The 24071-nt window shown below is 34.7% G+C and overlaps 2 protein-coding genes and 1 long non-coding RNA gene across 5 annotated transcripts; all 3 read right to left on the reverse strand.

Moving 5' to 3' along the window:
* Positions 1 to 6569: 6569 nt before the first annotated feature.
* Positions 6570 to 11963, reverse strand: LOC127127514 (uncharacterized). 2 transcript variants are annotated; one of them, XR_007805361.1, is made up of 4 exons: positions 10710 to 11963; positions 7350 to 8017; positions 7063 to 7155; positions 6570 to 6971 (listed from the first exon to the last, which is right to left on the reverse strand). It is a non-coding gene; the product is annotated as an uncharacterized LOC127127514 (long non-coding RNA). The 2 variants fall into 2 exon arrangements; XR_007805360.1 differs by having other exon boundaries at positions 6570 to 7155.
* Positions 11964 to 13486: 1523 nt separating this feature from the next.
* Positions 13487 to 14988, reverse strand: LOC127127513 (uncharacterized protein ycf33). Of its 2 annotated transcripts, XM_051056708.1 has the most exons (3): positions 14399 to 14988; positions 14108 to 14221; positions 13488 to 13983 (listed from the first exon to the last, which is right to left on the reverse strand). In XM_051056708.1, exons 2-3 carry the CDS (start codon positions 14141 to 14143, stop codon positions 13678 to 13680), a joined length of 342 nt encoding a protein of 113 aa, XP_050912665.1. In that variant the 5' UTR covers positions 14144 to 14221; positions 14399 to 14988; the 3' UTR covers positions 13488 to 13677. The 2 variants fall into 2 exon arrangements, with proteins under 2 accessions (XP_050912666.1, XP_050912665.1); XM_051056709.1 differs by lacking the exon at positions 14399 to 14988 and having other exon boundaries at positions 13487 to 13983; positions 14108 to 14354.
* A 1960-nt stretch (positions 14989 to 16948) lies between these two features.
* On the reverse strand, positions 16949 to 21024 carry LOC127127515 (mitochondrial uncoupling protein 1). Its single transcript, XM_051056711.1, has 10 exons — positions 20851 to 21024; positions 20659 to 20744; positions 19089 to 19307; positions 18905 to 18983; positions 18683 to 18816; positions 18476 to 18574; positions 18273 to 18377; positions 18023 to 18097; positions 17559 to 17645; positions 16949 to 17330 (listed from the first exon to the last, which is right to left on the reverse strand). Exons 2-10 carry the CDS (start codon positions 20740 to 20742, stop codon positions 17295 to 17297), a joined length of 918 nt encoding a protein of 305 aa, XP_050912668.1. The 5' UTR covers positions 20743 to 20744; positions 20851 to 21024; the 3' UTR covers positions 16949 to 17294.
* Positions 21025 to 24071: the final 3047 nt, after the last annotated feature.

Raw genomic sequence — 24071 nt, forward strand, 5'->3', positions numbered from 1 at the left:
TGTTCTTTAAGGGTTTTACCAGTGTTTTCTCTTTTCAAATAAATTTTGACAGTGGTTACATTCTTTTTCGAGCACGTCTCGAATATTTTAGACCACAACAGATGGCGACTTCACTAGGGACCTTTAAAGAGTCAAACCTAACATAGTTAATTTTTCAAAAGTATTAACCTCATGTATCCTTATTTCTCATCATATCTTTGTGTCCTTTCGTATTTTATTGTTGTTTGATTCTTTAACTCACTAATTATTTATATTTGTTTTATTAGTTGTATGATTTGAATGTCTTAATGTTGAGGTTTCTATTCGTCTTCACCTTACACACGCTTTTGAGTATGGCTCTATAACTGAGTCTATTTATATCGATGTTGTGTAGTGATGGCCTTTGGGATGTACATCTCGTTTGGTTGGCATGAAAATCTCACATAGAGTAAATTCTCTTGAGCGTATTGTCGTCTAATGGTTAGTATGTTATTATAGAAATATTCTTAAATAGGGTCGGTGATTCTAAGAACCTTTCTTAGAATCGTAGAGTTGTTATTAATTTTAGAGGTTGCGTAATATTGACCTTCGATACATACATTTCTCTTGGTTAGCACAAAGACCTCACCTAGAATAGATCTTTTTGGGAGTAATTTCTTGAAGGGGTTTCGTAGTTACGTGATTGGACTCGAAATATGAAACAAAGTGTTAGAATATTTGTATATAGAATAGTCCCACATCGACTATATCATGTAATTAGTTATAATCTCTCTATATATAATAAAGTCTTCGTAGTGCTTTTAAAACACACGGTTTAACCTAAATGTCTCTTAGTCTCTCCTAATTCAATATGGTATCTAGAGCCTACTAAGAGACAACTTTTTGCCGTACTTTACCCGGTTGACCCACTGTCTCCCGGTGATAATTTTTTTTTCTTCTCAAATCGTGTCATCACTCCGGTTTGCCTCTAACTTCTCCGGTTTTGCCTCTAACTTCTCCGGTTTGCCTTTAACTTCTCAAAATTCTCAGGTAAAACCACCTTGCCGCCCGATCCGGCCGTTTTTCCCAGCCGCCCCACTCGGCTCCCTCCATTGCTCACAGATCTGGTCTCCACAATCCCGATTTTGTTTCTTTAAGCCATGGGAGATGTTGATTCCATTTCGTTTACTAAAGTTCCGCTTATACCATGTGAAAAACTAACCGGATCAGCCAACTACAACGTATGGGCTCGTGTTGTCGATATGTGGTTTCATGGTCAGGGATATGAAGATCACCTAACCACAAAATTGGTTGATGTTACCGCCGCAAAACTCGTTAAATGGAAGAAAACGGATGCCTCTCTCTGTACTGTGTTATGGTTTTCCATCGCACCCAACCTCCAAGCGCAATATCAAGCCTTCTCCACGTGCAATGAGGTTTGGGAAAAGGCTAAGAAAGTCTTCTCCAACGACGTTCATTGTCTATACATCGTCATCCTCAAACTCGACACATTGAAGTTGCAAAATATGGATATGCAAGCCTATCTGAGTAAGCTTGATGCCTTGAAAGTGAGTTTCGCAACTCTCATGCCTTACCCAAAAGATGCAACAGCTCATTCCGAACAACAGAGTAAATTTTCATGGTCATGGCACTTAAGGGACTACCACCAAAACTCGAGTCCGTTCGTAATCAGATTTTATCAGGTACTATTGTTCCTAACAACGATGCAGTTAGTGAACAACTGTTGCGCTTGGCTACACCTCATGCATTTGGTCCGGTTTCCCCTCCATCTATTGTTGCTCCGACACCAGGTGACACTGCTGCCCTTGCATCTCTTGGCAACAATCAGAATCGCCTTCGAGGAGGGTCATCCAACTCCAAACCTCGTCCCAAGTGTGACCATTGTAACCGGCTTGGACATACTATCGACCGTTGCTGGAAGTTACATGGCAGACCTCCACGCCAGGTAAATGCAGCTCAAATTGATAATCCAGATACTATGCAAACTTTACCTTCTCTTCAGAGCCCTACGCCAAGCTACGAGGATTTTCTCAAGTGGTGTCAGAATAATCGGACCTCTGGTTCCACGGCTTCGGTTGCACACACTGGTAATTCATCTGTTTGCTTCTCTCAATCATCTCCTATTGGTCCTTGGGTCCTCGATTCTGGTGCGTCTGATCATGTTACCGGTAATAAAGGTATTTTTTCTTCCCTTTCTACCTCTGGTTTCTTACCGAGTATAACTTCCGCAAATGGTTCTCAAACCCGATCCCAAGGGATTGGTACTGTTCAAATTTTACCATCTCTCTCTGTGACTTCTGTCCTATATGTACCTAATTGCCCATTTAATTTACTGTCAGTCAGTCGTTTAACTCATTCTCTAAATTGTTCTATCACCTTTATTAATAGTAATGTTACTCTGCAGGATCGGAGTTCGGGACAGACGATTGGCGTCAGATGTGAGTCTCAAGGTCTCTACTACTTCTCTATGTCATCTACCACATGCCCCACCACAGATTCTCCACTCATTATACATGCACAGTTAGGTCATCCAGGTCTTCCCAAGCTACAAAAGTTGGTGCCTAGTCTATCTAAATTGTCCACTTTACATTGTGAGTCTTGTCAGTTAGGGAAACATACTCGTCGTCACTTTCCTGATCGAGTCAATAAACGGGTTGCGTCCCCTTTTGCTTTAGTTCACTCTGATGTTTGGGGCCCCTCGCGTACCGTGTCGACTTTTGAGTCTAGATATTTTGTAACTTTTATTGATGATTTTTCACGTTGCACATGGCTATTTTTAATGAAGAACATATCTGAATTGTTTTTTATTTTTGAACAATTTATCGAGAAATAAGAACCCAATTTGGTTTGTCTATTCGTACCTTAAGAAGTGACAATGCACGTGAATATTTATCCCAACAGTTTCAAACTTTTATGTCATCCAATGGTATTCTGCACCAAACATCTTGCCCTCATACACCCCAACAAAACGGGGTAGCCGAACGCAAAAATCGGCATCTTGTAGAAACCACTCGGACCCTGCTAATCCATGGTAATGTTCCTCTCCGTTTTTGGGGGGATGCGGTGCTCACAGCATGTTATCTCATAAATCGCATGCCCTCATCTGTCCTCAATAATAAAATCCCTCATTCAATCCTGTTTCCAAATTCTCCTCTCCACCCAATTCCTCCTCGAGTATTCGGGTCAACGTGTTTTGTACACAATCTCTCCCCTGATCTTGATAAACTAGCAGCTCGATCACTAAAGTGTGCCTTTCTTGGTTATCTCGTTTCCAAAAGGGTTATCGTTGTTATTCTCATACTTTACAACGATACCTCATATCGGCCGATGTTACCTTCTTCGAGTCTGTTCCATATTTCGGGTCCAACCCAGTATCTCCAGAACCTCTTCAAGAAAGTACTTCCACACCTTTTCCGACAGTTATTAATGTCCCGCCTACCATTATCCCCCACCAGTCTATGGCTCCTGACCCCCCCTACTTCTCGACCACTTCAAACATATCAGCGTCGTCGCCCAACGTCTGTCGTCCCCGTCCCTGAGGTCATACCTGTCCCTGAGGTCATTGCCGACTCTCCTCCGACGCCTCCGCCATCACCAGATCCGATCCTGTAACCTGAGTCCGATCTTCCGATTGCCCTTCGAAAAGGTATACGTCAAACACGAAATCCGTCTCCACATTATATTGATTTATGTTATCATCGTCTTTCCCCTTTGCAGTATACTTGTTTGTCTTCTTTGTCTTCTGTTTCTATTCCTAAAACTCCAGGTGAAGCATTATCTCACCCTGAATGGAGGCAAGCAATGATTGATGAAATGTGTGCTCTTCAAAGCAGTGGTACCTGGGAACTGGTTCCTCTACCCCCTGGGAAATCTTTAGTAGGTTGTCGTTGGCTTTATACAGTAAAGGTTGGTCCAGATGGTAAGATTGATCGATTTAAAGCTCGCTTGGTAGCCAAAGGATACACTCAGATTTTTGAATTGGATTATAGTGATACTTTCTCGCCTGTAACCAAGATGGCATCTGTTAGACTTCTTCTAGCCATTGCAGCCATTCGGCATTGACCTCTTCATCAACTTGACATCAAAAATGCTTTTTTACATGGTGATCTTGAAGAGGAAGTATATATGGAGCAACCACCTGGATTTGTTGCTCAGGGGGAGTCATTGAATATGGTGTGTAGGTTACACAGGTCTCTTTATGGTCTTAAGCAATCTCCGAGAGCTTGGTTCGGCAGATTCAGCGCTGTAGTACAACAGTTTGGTATGGTCCGTATTGAAGCTGACCATTCTGTTTTTTATCGTCACTCAGCCCAAGGGTGTATTTATCTTATTGTGTACGTAGATGATATTGTCATAACTGGTAGTGATCAGCAGGGTATACTCCAGTTAAAACAACATCTCTCGAATCAATTTCAGACAAAAGACCTTGGTAAACTCCGTTATTTCTTGGGTATTGAGGTAGCCCAATCTAAAGATGGTTTGGTGATTTCTCAGCGGAAATATGCTCTGGATATTTTGGAAGAAACAGGTTTGTTGAATGCCAAACCAGCTGATACTCCTATGGATCCAAGTGTCAAACTATTACCCAATCAGGGGGAGCCTCTATCTGACTCAGGAAGGTATAGGAGATTGGTTGGAAAGTTGAATTATCTCACAGTCACACGTCCAGACATTTCTTTTGCGGTTAGTGTGGTAAGTTAGTTCTTAAATTCCCCTTGTCAGGAACACATGGATGCTGTTATCCGGATTCTAAGATACATCAAATGTGCTCCAGGAAAAGGTTTAGTGTATGAAGATAAAGGACATACTCAGATAATTGGATACTCTGATGCTGATTGGGCAGGGTCACCCATTGATAGACGATCCACCTCTGAGTATTTGTACTTGTTGGAGGAAACCTTATATCCTGAAAAAGTAAGAAACAAAACGTAGTTGCAAGATCAAGCGTCGAGGCAGAGTATAGGGTCATGGCAATGGCAACATGTGAACTTATTTGGTTAAAGCAGTTGCTCAAGGAACTTCAAATTGAAGAAGCAAGATCAATGACACTTATTTATGATAATCAAGCTGCATTGCACATTGCTTCAAATTCAGTCTTCCATGAGAGGACCAAACATATTGAGATAGACTGTCACTTTGTTAGAGAGAAGATCGAGTCAGGTGACATCGTCACAAGCTTTGTCAATTCTAATGATCAATTGACAGACGTGTTTACAAAATCTCTGAGAAGTCCCCGAACTAATTATATATGTAACAAGCTTGGTGCATTTGACTTATATGCTCAAGCTTGAGGGGGAGTGTTGATATTTGTAAATACACAGTGTTAGAATATTTGTATATAGAATAGTCTCACATCGACTATATCATGTAATTAGTTATAATCTCTCTATATATAATAAAGTCTCCGTAGTGATTTTAAAACACACGGTTTAACCTAAATGTCTTAGTCTCTCCTAATTCAATAGTTAGTATGTTATTATAGAAATATTCTCAAATAGGGTCGGTGATTCTAAGAACCTTTCTTAGAATCGTAGAGTTGTTATTAATTTTAGAGGTTGCGTAATATTGACCTTCGATACATACATTTCTCTTGGTTAGCACGAAGACCTCACCTAGAATAGATCTTTTTGGGAGTAATTTCTTGAAGGGATTCCGTAGTTACGTGATTGGACTCGAAATATGAAACAAACTCAAACAAGGTAACAGCGGCTGATATGAGTTATCATTGTAGAGTAGGAGAATAGAAACGACAACCTTTTTGTGATTGATGATAACCAAGAAAGACACACTTAAGTAATCGAGCTGATAAATCATCAAAGTCCAGAAGAGAGATTGTGAACAAATATTGTAGACTCGAAGGCACGAGGAGGAATTGGGTGAATGAGGAATAAGGAAACAATGAAATTTAGTGAGGGATATTGTTGTTAAGGACAGATGAGGGCATGAGGTTTATAAGGTAACATGCCATATTAGCATAATATCCCCCAAAATCAGAATGGAACATTACCATAGAGAAGTAGGATCCAAGAGGTTTCTACAAGATGCATATTTTTACGTCCGGCTACCCCATTTTGTTAAGGTGTATAAGGGCAAGATTAGAAGGAAAACCACATTTGAAGGAAAACCACTTCAGCAAATTTGTACAAATCAGAAAATATGCAGTATGACTTTTTACCTAAAGTCCCAATAGAAAGATTTTGATAGTCATAGTTGGAAATTACTAGGATCTTAAATGAATTATAAACAATATGCAAATTTTCAAGTTGATGTACATCAATATCTATTAAAGACACATCTACCACATATGGATAACAATGACCAGAACAAGGCACTAGAAATTTCATATTATGGATTTCAAACTTTTTTATACAATACGAGCATGGGACACGAGAATGACACGTCAACACCAGTATTAATTTAAATAAATAAATAATTTAAATGTGGATATGTCAGTGTCAGAAAGAGAAACCAACACGTGTCTGACATTGGACACACCTTTGATCGGAGGTGTAGGTTCTACAGATTAATTGACAAATTTATGTGATTTAATCTAATGAAATGCATGAAACTCTATATGAAAAATAGTTGGGGTGCATACCGAATTATTCTTCCAAATCAAAGGTTCCCTGCATCACTTTCTATATCTCATGGAACAAGTCACAAGTTACTATAAATTCAGAAAAAATAAACTGAACAAGTGAAGTAAGGCAGCCAAATTTAATATGGAAGCAATATTGAAAGTAGACAAAGAACAAGTTCATTTAATCATTGCATAGTTCAGAAAAAACTTGAATAATATCTGAAAAAATGTTCAAGTCAAGAAAAGGCTTCACGTTTTTATAAAACTTGTACATATTAATAAATGAAATCAACGAATGAACCTGAATAATTTGTTGAGCACAAACAAATCAAACCAAATTAAAAGAGACAAACATAAGAACATTACCTCTAAGGACCTCAAGACTGACATGATCATAGCAAAGGTGTGGTACCTACAAAGTATCGGACGATCAAGTTAGTTATGGATTCAAAATAATCTATAGCTAGTGATGTTGGTTTGATCACACTCTTGGGGTTGAGAACCTTCCTAAGCTTGAACATGACCTCCAAAGATGTACCAATTGTATGCCCCGCAGTATCAACACCTTCATTTGTAACCTCAACTACTGACTCTCCCTATCAAATATGACCAAAAGAAACAGTGAAATCAAAACACAATACAACCCTTACCCGAATAATATAAAAAAGAAAATGCCAGAAACAGCCCGATATTTATTATAGATTTGTGCCGTATACACTATTTGTAACAAAACAATCACTTAGCATACATTCTAAAAACCAAATGAAAAGAGACAATAGAAGAACATTACCTCTAATGACCTCAAGACTCATTTTGATCTATTCATGACAAGAGCGTACATAGCTTCCTACAAAGACTCGAACGAACAAGTTAGTTATCACTTCAAAATAATTTTGGAAAATAAAAAGAGTAACATTTTAGAATAAACAAAAAGACGGAATTATAAAAATGCATGATGCTATTATAAGCATAAAAGTGTGGCATTGACCTTTATGGGAAGTCTTTTGAAAGAGGAAAAAGAACAAGATACAGTTAGAAAATCCTTCTGAACCAAACATCCTATTTCTAGTTACCTTTGGAAGATACCAACAAGTTAAAGTAACTTACTTTCTATGAATGCATTATCTATTTTGTGAAAACCAAATCAAAAACGGAAATCACGATTTCAAACAAAATTCAAAGTTTACACTTTACTTGTACAAATTACAAAAGGGCAATAATTGTCTTATATATTACTCTCAAATAAATTTATTTGAATAATATGTTGGGTCCATATGTTTCAGAAGGCCCCCCATGTCAATGAATCTCATTCACTCAGCTCGGTTGAAGACCGGACTGTTAAGCATGGCCAACAGCTCAAATCAAAGGTAAACTTCCTACCATGCTTTTAAGATGATGCATTTCCTTTCTGTTTCATCATACTCATGAGCATAGCATGACACACCAAAGGTGTGGTACCTACAAAAACTCCGACGATCAAATTAGTTATGAATTCAAAATAAATTTGGTAAATAAAAGAACATACTAATCACAAGCAGATCATAACAACTTCACAATTGCACAATCAAATAATAATAATTGAGAAAGATTGTCCATAAAACCATAACAAGGATATATTAAGTCAACCGTGCAATTTTTCTTATAGACGACATAAGAAGAAGATGGCTAATTTTAAATGAACTGTAGCAATGCTGTAATTTCATTGAAGAAAAACCACTAAAGCAAATTTGTACAAATCAGAATATATGATTTTGGAAGTCATACAAATGGAATCATATTCAGTAACTGTAAAGTTCCTCAACAAATTCATATGGTCCAGTATGAAACTATCAATAACTCATTTAAGTACCGAGAGTTTGTGCAGTATGAAATTATTAATAACCCGTTTAAGTACCGAGAGTTTGTGCAGTTACTACCTCTACAGCTCCGCCAATATAGAAATATAATAATATATCTCCATAAATTATGTATATTAGAATGTAGATTAAAGCTCCTAAATGCTAAGACAAAACTAAACCATATCATTATATAGAGAGATATAAACTTGGCTTGGTGGTTTGAGGATGGAGTGAGAGAGTTGAGGTTGATGGTTCTATTCCTACCCACACCATAATAAAACTAACATATTAACATTTGTTAATAGAAAAAACAACATCTTCAAATGCATAGAATCTGACGTTACCATCATGGCTAGTAACTAAACCAACAAGAATTCGACCTAAGGACATTGGAAATTACTGGGATCTGACTTGAATTAAAAACAATTTGCATTGGAAATTACTGGCATTCGACCTAAACAATTTGAAAAATTGACAACACTTTCCATCTACTAGAATCACAAACGTATGTGATTTAATCTAATGAAGTGCATGAAACTCAATACGAGAAAGAGCTGGGATGTAGACCGGATTATGCTTCCAAATCAAAGGTGACCTGCATCACTTTCTATATCTCATGGAACCGATCACAGATTACCATAAAATCAAGTGAGGGGTATTGTTGTTAAGGACAGACGAGGGCATGAGGTTTATAAGGTAACATGCCATATTAGCATAATATCCCCCAGAACCTGAATGGAACATTGCCATAGAGAAGTAGGGTCCAAGCGGTTTCTACAAATCAATCCACATTACCCCACCATACTTAGGCTTTCTTTTCGTTTTCTTCAAGTCCTTTTCATTCAGGTGCGATCACATTAAGCCCGTTATCCGTACATACTCATAGTAAAGTGACCGGTTAGTGATTATGATCTTAAGCATGGGGCTCTGGTACATAAATTGGTGTAACCCCTTTATTTAACCCAATTTGCAGTTGTGGGGGATTGGATCGTAATCCACCCTACCAAGTTCAGCACCAGATACCTCTGAACCAACCAACAATAGGCATATTCTTATATATATTTTTATTTTTATTTTTCTAAGCATGGGGCTCTGGTACATAAGTTGGTGTAACCCCTTTATTTAACCCAATTTGCAGTTGTGGGGGATTGGATCGTAATCCACCCTACCGAGTTCAGCACCAGATACCTCTGAACCAACCAACAATAGGCATATTCTTATATATATATATATATATATATATATATATATATATATATATATATATATATATATATATATATATATATATATATATATATATATATATATATATATATATTATTTATTTTTCTTCTGCATGTTTCGCATATGTCTTTATTTTACTAGGTTAAATGACCGTGTGAGAGTCACCTAGCCCGGATTTTCATATGACTTGAGAACAAAGCAGGAATTTTTTTTGTGATCATTCACTTATTTTCATCGGTCCCCTACGTAGAGCATGCTTAAGCCGGAGCTGACTGCAAGGATAAACTACTTAAGGACTTATTTGGAACAAAAATTGGGACCACAACATATGGGGTATCGGGATCGACTCTTATAATCATGAAGCCTACGCTGCTAAGACAATACCGATTTTTAGAAAAAGTTTTCCCAAGTCTTTTACATCCCTTCATAAACCTGTCTTATAGCCTGAATATTCAAGATGCACTGTTTTCTTTGCTCACAATTTTTTTTGGTAAGGTTAAAGAAATAGGAGAAATACGGATATACTACACAGATGACTCGTCAAACACATGTTATTTTATTGAAAGGAAAAGCAAACAACTAAAAACGCTCAAAACATACTAAAAATAATTAAATTATGACACAGCATGATAAATCAGTTATCTATTAGTAATACATGGAAGACGGTTGAAAAGGTTAACCTTAAGTACAAGATTTTCCTAAACAAAGAGCATATTATTTAACAGCAATCATTCTACTAACAAATAGAGATAACAGGTTTAGTATAGTGGTGCGGTGTCACAGTGAAGTGCGAAAATCATCAAACCTTCTTGAAGGACTAGCCACTCTCCACAAGAAAAATTTAATACAGTTTGGGGTTGGGACTCCACAAGTACGTTTCAAAATGAAAACACAATACCACCCACACCACTATAAAAAAAGTAAGTGCCTGAAACAGCTCATTGTATTTGGAAAGTAGCATCTGTGCAGTATTTAGTATTTATAACAAAACAGCATCTGTGCAGTATTTAGTATTTATAACAAAACAATCACCTTGCATATATTGTAAAAACCAAATGAAAAGAGAAAACACAAAACATTATTACCTGTAATGACTTTAAGACTGATTTTGATATATTCATGATGTGAGCATACCAAGGTTGTGGTACCTGCCTGCAAAGACTCTGACAATCAAGTAAAACTGACAGTGACCAACAAGTCTGTGAAAAAGGAAAAAGAACAAGATACAGTTAGGAAGTCATAGTTAACCACACATACTAAATGCCATTCTATTTCTAGTTACTTTACCTAACAAGTCTGTGAAAAAGGAAAAAGAACAAGATACAGTTAGGAAGTCATAGTTAACCACACATACTAAATGCCATTCTATTTCTAGTTACTTTACCTGAAGGAGTTTCATCCTACTCATCATGACACAACAATAGTAACAGATGGATGGATTCAAAATAACATTGGGGAAATAAAACAACATACCTAACAGAATCAATTGAAATGAATAAAAAGTTGTTAGTTACTATCTTAATGACATCAAGATTGCGATTTTCCTCTTTCTTTCAGCATCCATGGCTTCTTGAGTGTTGTTAATAAGACGAAACAATTCTAATCGCATCTCACCAAGCTAAATAATTTCATCCATTAACCGTAAGCGTGTTTTCTGCGGTGGTGAGGAAGTATGATGAGGTGACGATAGTGTGATCATGTGAGGAATCTCATCATCTAAGAACTCTATCTTTTGTTTCTTAATCAGCATTAAAATAGATGAAGAATAACTCACAATTTCCATTGTTTGCGTCATCTTCGATCAACCGAATCACTAGGGTTGAGGCATGACTCCACACTTCAAACTCAGCCTGACCCAGGAACCAGTTGTCACCCAACATTTTCACCCTCTGCCCATATTTCCAATGTTCCAGCAGGCCCTCGAGTCAATGACACTCATCCACTCGGAGTTGGGTTGAGGAACGGACGGTGCTTCCAATAGGGTAGGCCGCAGGCTGCTTCTGTTCTTGAACACTCTAGCAGCTTGTTGAGCATGATCAAAGGCGTCCCTGCATCACTTTCTAAATCTCCAAACAAATTCTATAAAACAGACTATGTTTCTTTTGAAATTTTATTATTCAATTAATATTTTTAAGAAATCGAAATATGAACCCTATAAAATTCATTAAGATTACAATGCATAAAAAACCAGCCCAACACATTTTATAGATTGATTCAATCCAAATTAATCAGCTTATCAGATCAAGCACCGCCTGTAATTGCACTTCTGAAATATGAACATTGTGGCACAAATAATATAAAAGTAAAACTGTAAAATTTATCTATGATTATAAATCCAGAAACATAGAAAACAAAGCTATTATGAACTTCTGTACTCCAAATTAAAAACCAAATCAATAAAAACTATAGTTGAGCACCAATGGTGTATTTAACATAGACATGATATGAAACTGTCCAAAGTCCAAGCAAATGAGTGAGTTTTTTTGTTCTTACTTCTTTTTCTGACACTGATTCTTGATCCATTTGAATCCGGCAGAGGTTCCACTCTTCACCTTCTGAGCACCTACCACAGCAGCTGACTTAGCTTTGTCAGCACCGACGATTGCAACTGTTTTCGCTTTGCCCATACTAACCGACGCCATAGCTTTTGCATCTGCCATCTTGCCACTTCCGTTGCTCTTATTATTCTTCTTCACCATCACATCGTCCTCATACTCGTCGCTGCCAAGCCCACCATTTCCCCATTGGTCAGACCAACTTGGTGCCTTGCTACCCATGTTGTTTCTTCCAAAAACCTTCAGAAAAAAAAATTCAAATTTTTATTGATTCTATTAGCTAATGATATTACACACATTGTTCTAAACTGCTGTCAGCAATTGTAGTCGTAGCTTCAACATTAAGGTTTTAGGCCGCTGTTATGACTTAAATTTACGAGGATAGCTTAATCCAAAAAACTAATCAGATGTTATACACATTTTTACAGACTACAGTCACAACTACATTTACAATTGCAATATAAATATGTTTAAAAGATCTCTGCAACAACATTCCAAATGCAATTGCAATCCCATCACTAGAGCCAACCCAAAAGACTAACCATATAATACACATTGATAAGTTACAACCATAATATAAAGATTTTAGAGATGTCTACAACAACAATGTAATTACAGTTGCGACTGCATCAGCCATTGTTATTACCTAAGACCGGCTGTGAATCCAATCCAAAAGACTAATAAAATATTATGCACATTGTTCTAAATTACGGTCAGCAACCACAATATAAAGGTTTTAAAGATTTATGCAACAACATCACAACTGCAATTGGGATCGCATCACTGCCACTGTTATGACCCAAAGTCAAACACGAAGACAAATACAGAGACACAGACACCAGACACAACACCAACACCAACCCATACACATCGAAACTAGTAATAATTTCAAAAATTCGATAAACATGAAATTTTTCTTTAAAACATAAAATTTACGGAGGATACTAAAGTAAAAACACAACTTGTGTGGAATACCAAGTCAAATTGCCAAATTGCCAGGATAAATCCTCCTATTTATGAAGTGCAAAATAAACCTTTAATTAAAAACCCATCCATTTGCATAAATCAATGTCAATCAATTTTGATGAGTTTGAATCTTATAATAGACCTAAGTAGAAGCCCTAACCATAATTTGTAGAATCATGCTCCCATTGACCATGCCTAATGCATTATTTCTAATCCTCCTAAATATGTTGAGTTAATTTTGCTCAATAGGTAACTTCAACAACAACATCTCCTTATATAGACATGAATTACAATTCGCATCATTTCAATTATTCAAAGTGTTAAATTTTATTGACTAATTTAACAACCATGTTTGTAACAACCAAATATACCTTTAAACCAATGCAACCATATCACAACATAATTGATAGCAGAAAGCAGATAATCAAAATCACCTTGCAGCATGCAAAATTATACTACATAATACATACCAAGCCTCCATAAACTTAATTAATAATTGATTTTTCATCTATCTACATATGAATCTATATGTCTAGTTTCCATAATCATAACTAAAATCCGAAATACCAACCATAGCAGAAAGAAACTGAGAAACAACGTAAAACCCACCACCAAAAATAGCCACAATAAGAATCGCAGTTATTGGATTCTTGAGAAGCTCAAATATAGGCACCATGATTGTATAAATAGCACCTGTACTAACAGTTAGTGCATACAATCCATACCTTCTCACGTTGTCCCAAAACTCTTCCACAAGTGGCCCTTCAGGTCCCAAAGCCAGTGCCTTGTGTTCATCCATTCCACTCAGAAACAGCTCATTGTATTTGGAAAGTAGTATCTGTGCAGTATTTAGTATTTATAACAAAACAGCATCTGTGCAGTATTTAGTATTTATAACAAAACAATCACCTTGCATATATTGTAAAAACCAAATGAAAAGAGAAAACACAAAACATTATTACCTGTAATGACTTTAAGACTGATTTTGATATATTCATGATGTGAGCATACCAAGGTTGTGATACCTGCCTGCAAAGACTCTGACAATCAAGTAAAACTGACAGTGACCAACAAGTCTGTGAAAAAGGAAAAAGAACAAGATACGGTTAGGAAGTCATAGTTAACCACACATACTAAATGCCATTCTATTTCTAGTTACTTTACTAGAAGGAGTTTCATCCTACTCATCATGACACAACAATAGTAACAGATGGATGGATTCAAAATAACATTGGGGAAATAAAACAACATACCTAACAAAATCAATTGAAATGAATAAAAAGTTGTTAGTTATTATCTAAATGACATCAAGATTGCGATTTTCCTCTTTCTTTCAGCATCCATAGCTTCTTGAGTGTTGTTGATGAGACGAAACAGTTCTAATCGCATCTCACCAAGCTAAATAATTTCATCCATTAACCGTAAGCGTGTTTTCTGCGGTGGTGAGGAAGTATGATGAGGTGACGATAGTGTGATCATGTGAGGAGTCTCATCATCTAAAAACTGTATCTTTCGTTTCTTATTAGGTTTCGTGCCGCTGGGGGTGACGTAAATGAAATCTGAGAACATGGTGATGAATGTGGTGAGTCCATCAGAAGAGAACACATCAAAGATTGAGAAAAAGATTATTAGAGAGAAATGAGAGGTCGAAACAAAGTTGTTGTTATTGTCGTTTGTTCAGAACAGAAGACAGAAAAATTGAGAAGACAGAAAAATTGAGAAGACAGAAAGATTGAGAATAACCAAGATTGAGAAACAAAGAAAGATTGAAACAACGTTGATTGTTTGTTGTATTTGTAGTGTTCGGTGGATTAGGCGCAACGGCTACTCAATCATTCACGCGGATCAATTAATTTAAGGCGGTGCTAAAAACAAACACTCGCTAGTTATTAAATTATAGTATTAAATAGCTATTATAATAATTAAACTTCATAATTTTTTCATCAAGAAGTTACTTATAATAATATGAATTTATTGATAATGATACATCTATTTTAGTTGTCAGAATTTTCTAAGGCTTAATTTTGAATCTCATTTTTTTTATAAATTAAAATTGAATTAAAAATTACCCATTTATATTCCCGGAGGTTCGGATACAATTTATACTTGCTGTCAAATTTTTTTCATAAGAAGTTATTTATAATAATATTAATTTATTGATAACATAATTAATGTAATTACCATACATTTATTTTTATTTTAATTGTCGAATTTACTGCAACTTAATTATTTTTAATATAATTTTTTTTATAAATTAAAATTGTATTATTGGAGTATACATCTTTTTTATTCTCGGATATTGAGATACAAGGTGTATAACTTGTTTGTTGGAAGCCCGTCTTTCTGTCATTTTCTTTTAATGACTTTATTTTCAAGTCCATTATTTTACATGATTAAAAAGGATTAATTAGATGTACATCCCTTTGATCTTCGAGTGTTCGGACACAAGTTGTACAACATGCTTATTCAAATGTGTGTCCTACTTTAAGAGAATGTAACTCAATTGATTTAAAACTTTCTTTTTATAAATAAAAATTGGATTAAAAAATATTAATCGGGGATGTACATTCGTTTTTTCTCAAGTGTTCGAACACAAGTCGTACTCCTTGCCCATTGTAACACTTGTCTTCTTCCTAAAAAATCAATCATTACCGATCAAAATGACTTTCTTTCCACCTTAGTGCGATCAAACATTTTTTCTTTACAATCAACCAACACACAATACAAAAAAAACAGTTTCCCCCTTTGTTTGTAAATATGATTTCTTTTGTGTTAAACGATTAGGAGAAAATAGATTTAATAATGTTAAGAATATTTTTTTCGCAAAATTAACTAAAGGTAACTGTTTTATTAAACAAATGTCATAGGGTGTTAATACATTCTCTAAGCATAATTGATTCCCTTTTCAATTATGCGCAAAATTAACTAAAGGTAACTGTTTTCCCTTTTCAATTAAACTTTGATGGTGACTTCATTTTTTTTCGAGCACGTCTCGAATATTTTAGGCCACAACAACTGACGATTTCACTTGAGACTTTTAGAGAGTCAAACCTAGTATAATTAATTTTGCAAAAGTATGAACCTCATTTATCCTTATTTCTCCTCCTATATTTGTGTTATTATGTTTGCTTTTGTATTTTATTGTTGTTTGGTTTCTTTAACTCACTGGTTATTTATATTTTTATTTATTTATATGTGATTTGAATGTATTAATCTTGGGGGGTTTATTTGTCTTCATGTTACACATGCTTTGGAGTGTGACTTTATACCTAAGTCTAAATAAATTAAGATTATACCTAAGTCTAAATAAATTAAGATTTAGATACCTAAGTCTAAATAAATTAAGATTTAGATCGAGGTTGTGTAGTGTTGGCCTTTGGGATGCACATAGATCGAGGTTGTGTAGTGTTGGCCTTTGGGATGCCCTTCTCGCTTGGTCGGCATGAAAACCTGAAATGGAGTAGATCCTTTTGAGGGTATTGTCGTTTAATGGTTATCCCGTTATTATGGAAATATTCCTAATAGGGTTAGTGAGTATAAGAACCTTATTTAGAATTGTATATTTGTTATTAAATTTAAAGGTTGCATAATACTTCGAGACGTTCTTAGTTAGCACGAAGATCTCGCCTAGAATATATATATTTTTTGTAAGTATTATCATATAATGGCTAGCCCATTATTGGTGACAATATTCCTAGGATATGTGGTTGTAGGAGCCTTGTTTAAACTCTAGAGACATCATGTGTGACTTTTACTAATTAGAAAGCAATTATAACTCTTCCACGAAACAAAGATCACCCAAATTACTACTAACATAGAGTGCATGATTATTAGATTTATAAACGATATATGTTGCCACTTAGTATTGTTGCGTTTCTTGTCAAACTTCCCATAACAGTTATTCAGCTCAGTAAAATTGCAAGAAAATTACAAAGAAATAAAACAGTGATTTGAAACTTTAACAACTAGCATACTTGAAAAGTTTAATCATTTATTAATACTTAATTACTTAATTTCTACTCCGCCCAAAACTGCCCACACATTCCAGTAGGGAAAATCAAGAGAACAAAAGTTTTATTTTCCTGTGATTTCTGTTAGCACCACCACCTGAGACCATTCTCATAAAATTCTACTCTTACTTAGTTGAGCTTAGGCCGATTCCAAACTTTTGACAAACTTTTTAGTCTGCGTCAAAACAAAAAACATAGGAATTAAAACAGCAAAATTTGTAGGTTAATTGTGAGAATGTATGTTAGAACAAAGAACATAGTCAATTAACACATAAATGTCACGATCAATGCTTGGGTACGTTCATAACAACAGTTGGACTCATGTTTGGTTTTGATTAAATTAAAAATTGTTATTTTATTTTGATCCAAATTTTGGATTTATCACAAAGTACTCAACTCATACCTGTTCTAGAGTTAAAAACATGATCACATTCCAAGATCCTAGCCGTCCGAAATTTGGTATGAATCCCTTATAAAAGGCTAAAGGTCCCTGCAAAACCAATCAAATGACATACCGATTTCAATATTTCTCCAAATAAAACATAAGTTATTGGAGGAATTCCTTCACCACTTCCACAAAAGAGAGAGTTATGCAAAGAAAAAAAAGCATATTATGTAACATAGAAATGAAAGTGAACAGTTTTATGTTAGCATATAAGCAGGCGTGAGAAATGAGAATGTTTAAAGATGCCATGAAAACTGAAAGTTCAAATGATGTTAGTTCAATTTGCAATGGTTGCAGATAATACTCCAAGCACCCACATCTTATCAATTTGATATGATCAAGTTCTGTGAAGTATTTTGTTTTATACAATTAATGCTTAAATAAAGAAAAGGGAAAAGTAATAATAGCAGAAAAAACCATACATCATTTTTTAATGTTTTGACGAAACAATCAATGGTGCTTTTGTAACTAGGATCTCCCATCATTCTTGACTTCACCTGAAGAAGAAAATTCGAAAAATTGAATTAGGGAAAAGGCAAAACTGCATAGTTTAGAAGCTCACCAAGCAACTGAATGTAGTACATATAGTTAACACACTATAGATAACATGATGAGACAATAAAAAGTGAACAATCAAACATTGATATTCACAAGTAAACACTGATAAATTACCACGTCAACTGGGGAGCCAATACAGACTGCAAAAAAACCCGCCCCAAGACCAGAAAGAAGATGTGTAACAACGTTATCGGTGAAGCCTGGAATTTTCAAAATGGTCTGCAGTAGAAGGAAAAAAAACAGGCTATTAAAATAAATGAAATTGGAGTAATAGCAAAATTTAACTCAAAAACGCAGTTTAGTATCTTTTACATTACCTCTTTCACTTGATCATAGCTGGCTAGCTCAGCAGCATTAATGATAGCATTTCTTGCGACATTGGGGCCAATGCCAGTCCAAAGTGCTCTGACTCCCTCCTGATTGTTTGATAGAGATTAAACAAGACTAATTATGAGTTTGGATCATAGAAAAGGACTAAAATCATCTTTATCTTTCACAAATCATACAAGGTTAAAGGAAAATACCTGTTTCACAATTGTTGAATAAGCATTCAATGATCCAGTGTAGCGCCTTGGCACGCCAGGAGGCAATTTTCCTTCTGCTTGAAGTCTAACTTTGACAAGATCGGTAGGATTTGCCACTGCAATTGCTACAGCACCTGTTGATAAAGAAAAATCAAACAGGTTTCAGTATCATGATTACGCATTATGTATTGAGAGCTTTAGGAGAAATATAATTGGATTTACCAGTTGTTAATGCAGCGAGAATTTTTTTCGCCAATGGAGCATCTCCAACATGGTCTTTCCCAACATACAAATTCTTAACCTGTTAAATATCCCAAATAATTCAAACAATCAGATTGCATACGCTAAAAAGTAGATATATGAACTCAAATAAATAAACAATCTTTGAGACACAGTCAATACTCACAGGCTCGTATAACCCAATTCTTAAACCTCCATACAAACATTGACGGTGTAACCCTGGCACAATTCCCTTCCAGAGCGCTGAAAGACCCTCTTCCCTGGCAATGGTTCCAACTGTTCCCAGCATTCCCTTATATTTAGGTAAGTTTATCGTGTCACCGGCTACAGCTTGCTTTTGAAGCTGAAGCCTAACTTTGGCAGTGTCCAGAGGAATAGTACATATCTATATCAAAGATAAATTTGAGGATGTAATATTCAATATACGTTAGAACGAATTCTTGAAAAAGCACTACAACATGACATCTAACAAGCAAACGGAACGTGCAAAACAGCATAGTTTATATACGATAAGCTGAATCGATCTCCTTAAACAAGGAAAATTTGTGAATAAATCGAAAATTGTTGCATAGGAAAATTTATGGAAACTATTCAACTATTGTGCCATTCTTCACTGCTGATTCAGTCAGCGAATATCAAATACAGCATTTTCAAAAAAAATCCTCCCAAACAGATAATTAAGACTTTCAACAAAACAATCAATTTATCCCAACATCCAATTCCAAGATCTGCAACTACAAATCACCGAGCATAGACCAATCGTAATTAATCAATATTACATCTTGAAAATAACAGCCATGAGTTTAAAGCAAAATCCTTTAATAACACAAGAGCCCTTGACAAAAACATTTCCTATGTGCCTATACATGTGTTGGAATCACAGTGAGTTTGAGAAGTCACAGCAGAACTATAATTCTATTGAATCTCCAAATTTTAGGTTTTGCCAAAATCATCGTGCTTCTGCCAAACTCACCGTCAATCCAAACACCCGCTAAGACTAACCACTAGCAATTGGATACGCTCAACCACAAATTGAGCCAACCTTCATGAAAAGCTTACCATCAAAAACAAATTTGCACACCAACTCATATTCAACTTAACTCTGACCAAGCAAAAGGGTAGTAATAATCAAAGTAAAAGAAAAAAAATGCAACTTAGATAACTACAAAAAATCACATTCACTAGTTCATCCAATTTTCTGACCTACTACTATAGATCTATGTAACACCAACACTTTAGGTCCAAGATGCCTCCATGTCTGATACAACACAAGACATGTGAGGTTACGTTTACATAATTTTCTCCGATTACAACAACCTGTCAACATCGAATGCCACAACAAAAGCACAAATTCCCAGAACATTAAAAACACACAAATCAAAGTCCATCACAGTCAAAACACAATTTAAGTAGGATCCTTTAATACACAACAAAAAACAATAGGTTCAAATTCAAAAACCCAAACAGGTTTCACACTACTAAGCACCGACTCCCCGAACATGAATAGACACTGACATAGAGACACCGATAATAATTTAAAAAAATAAGTATATGTGCAAGTGTATCGCAAGTGTCTGAAACATAGAGACGCTTTTTTAAGATGTGTCAGTGCTACATAGTAGTTTTTACACAACAAGAACATAACAAAAACAGATTACACAGTAAAGAGAATTCCCAATCTAATGAAAACCTAAAGAAAAGGGAATGAATATATAGAGACATGCATATATATGTACCTCAGCGAAACATGCAGAGAAAGCACTACTGGCGAAAGTGCCGGCAAAGGAGATATCAGAATTACTGCCACCACCTCCCACCATAGCTTCAAAAATTAAAATGTTACAGTTAGTGAAAAAAACAGTTAAGAGCGAAAACGAGAGAAAGAAGAAGTAGGAAAATGGTTTGAAAGAGAGGAAGAAGGAGAAAACCTGAAATTTTGCACAATTGTGAAGGAGAGAAAGAACTGAAAGGTTTTTATGCCACTGATCGCCAATGAGAAATTTTAAAATAGTTTTTAAATGAATAAGATTTTTTTTAAGAGATTAAAGATAGTTTAAGTAATTTTACACTTTTATTCAATAAAAAATTATTCATTTCTAATAAATGTAATTTTAAAAGTAAAGTGTAATGTGATAAAATATACATAGTTGTTGTTGATAGATTTATCTGATAAAATTATTTTAAATTATATGTTCTTTTTTCTATCTTTTAATGGGGGAGAATATCATTTTCTTAGCCCTCATTGAATGAATCTGACCATATCTTACGTGTATGTGTTAGAAAATATATTATCCATTTAAGCTTAAGATAATATTTTTTTATATATTGTTAATAAATCAATAAAAAATAATCTTGTATAGAAAAACTTCTGTGAGTCAACATTTTTAATCAATCAATCACAAATAACTATTAAAAATTCACACAATTATGAGAGCCAAAATTTGATTCTCATATATACATCCAACCAATTTTTGTGAGTTTTATAGAAAGAGTAAATAATTAAAAAATTAAAATATGAGAAAAAATATATATTTAAGAAAAATATATACTAAATAAACTAATACAAATGATAGAAGTTTTGGCTCGGATAATTTCTGATTGCGTTTCGATTTCTCACCCACGTCAAGGGTGTTTAAATTTAAAGATTAAAAATAGTATATTATACACGTAAAATAGTTTTATATTATTATCTAAGAAAATTTTAATATTTAATTATATAATATTGTATATTTAAAATAAAATGTGATTTGATGGAATACACATTCTTTATTGATTGACGGTACATTGTTAATATATATTTATTTTTTTCTTAAATTTAAATTAATTTAAATTAAAATTATAAATCAATTAAAAAGATTAAAAGTCGCAAAAAAATTAAATAATATTGAATGTGTTTTATGCCATTTTATAAAGACATAAAATTAAAAATACGAATATAAAATTAAATTTACAAAATTATACCAAATCAAAAATTATATATTTTAAGTTATTTTACTTTTTATATAATTATCATATATTACATTAACTTTGGTAGTTTTAAATTTTTTTAATAAAAAATATTAACTTAACTAATATATATATATATATATATATATATATATATATATATATATATATATATATATATATATATATATATATATATATAATATTATTACATTTTAATATACTAATTCTATATTCTATATCAAATCTATTATTTTATCGCATGTTTATATAGTATTACCAATCCAGTAAATTGTAAATTTGGATATACAAAAAGCAATCTAAAATAAATTGTATTAATTAAATTAGACTAATTTGGATTTTAAGTAGTCATTCAAAGCTGAATCGATACACATACATTTCTAACTTTGAATAGAATGAAATTTTATTTCAAAATCAAATATACAAAAATCTAATTTTTATTTCAAGCATCACATTTCGTTAAATATGATCGGATGACTCCCACGTCATACGAGGGTTAGACACCGTCAATTTCAATCACATCAAAAAAGTAAACCTTTTCACTCGCTAATTACAAGCATGACCTCATTCTCATTCTCGAACTACATGTCTTAGACTTCACTAACTTAAACATTGAGGTGTTAACTTTACAGGTTCTTCCGGCTCCTCCGTATTAAAAGTCATTACTATTATATCATAAGATCTTACGCCTTCAACATCACTTATTTTTGGTTCATCGAAGAAGAGATCAGAGAAACACTATAAGTATGCATGGACGACATGATCGTAAAATTCAACAAAGAAGAACAACACAATGATCACCTCACCAACGTGTTCAGGCGAGTTTAACAATATAATATGAGGCTTAACCCCGAGAAATGCCTCTTTGGGGTTATAACAAGTAAATTTTTTGGTTTTTACTTAATAGAGAGAGGCATAAAAGTTAACTAAAACAAGTGTGAATCAATGATAAAAATGGAAACTCCAATTACAAAGAAAGGGATAATGAAACTAAACAGGGTGCCCACGACCCTAAATAGGTTCATCTTGTGATCATGTTAACACGTTTTGTTGTTCTACAGGTTGGTGAAGAAAGAATCACACTTTGAGTGTACCCTGTAGTTCGAATAAGCATTTGCATCATTAAAAGCAACCCTTTCTACCCTCTCCAGTCCTATGTAGACCAACTATCGAGGAGACCTTGTTCCTCTACATAGCAATATCAATTGAAATAGTCAGTGTCATTCTCATCGAAAAAGCGGGCTCTGTCCAAATCCCAATATACTTTATATTTAAAGCGCTGACAGGGTCATAAACATGCTACCAAAAGATAAAAAAAAATATATCGTGTTAGCATTAGTAAAAGGCTCAAGAAAGTCGTCGCCGTCCTAACCTACTTACCCCTTAAGTAGGTTTTCCGCATATCTGATCTCATAGGAGAGATGACAAAGTGGTATGTTGAGATCTTCGAATTCAACGTCTTATTCTAGCCAAGGAAGGCACTAAAGGTTCAAATATTTACATATGGGGACAACATAGAACATGTTTATAAATGGGTCATCCAATAATAAGAGAAGTGTTGTCAACCTCGTATTGGAAAGTGAGATAGGGTTGATCGTTAAAGTATCCTTACATTTAGAGTTCACCACCACCAACAACCAGACATGATATGAAGCCTTGATCGTTGGTCTCACTCTGGCTTCCAAAGCGAGGGCAGAAGAAGTCAAGGTACTAATAGGATTTCAACTGGTTTTTTCCAAGTTAAGGAAGAAACACAAACTAAGGATCCATTTCTAAAAAATACATCGCCTTGACCCGAGTGAAGTTGGATAGGTTCAGGTCATACGAGATCAACACATCCTAAGGGAGAAGACCACAAGGGAGTATATATTGTCCAAGCTTACAAGCACAAGAACTTTATGGATTAACCACTTCATCATACAAGATACCTTAGGCACGCATAACATCAAAAATCCAAGAATGGTGATGGCAATCACATATGGTACCTCACAATCTTCTTGGATATCACTGATAAGGGCATACATTAAACTTGAGATGCTTCCCACCAATTCCACCAATGATAATCTCGTGAAGCGGTGATCTAGTTCATACTCCATTCTAAGAGGGGAAATATACATGAGAGGCTTGTCAACCCCTCTATTGAAATGTATCAAGGGGGAATAAGCCACATATACGCTTATTG

This window comes from Lathyrus oleraceus, chromosome 3, assembly GCF_024323335.1.
Source record: "Lathyrus oleraceus cultivar Zhongwan6 chromosome 3, CAAS_Psat_ZW6_1.0, whole genome shotgun sequence".
Taxonomy (NCBI): Eukaryota; Viridiplantae; Streptophyta; class Magnoliopsida; order Fabales; family Fabaceae; genus Lathyrus; species Lathyrus oleraceus.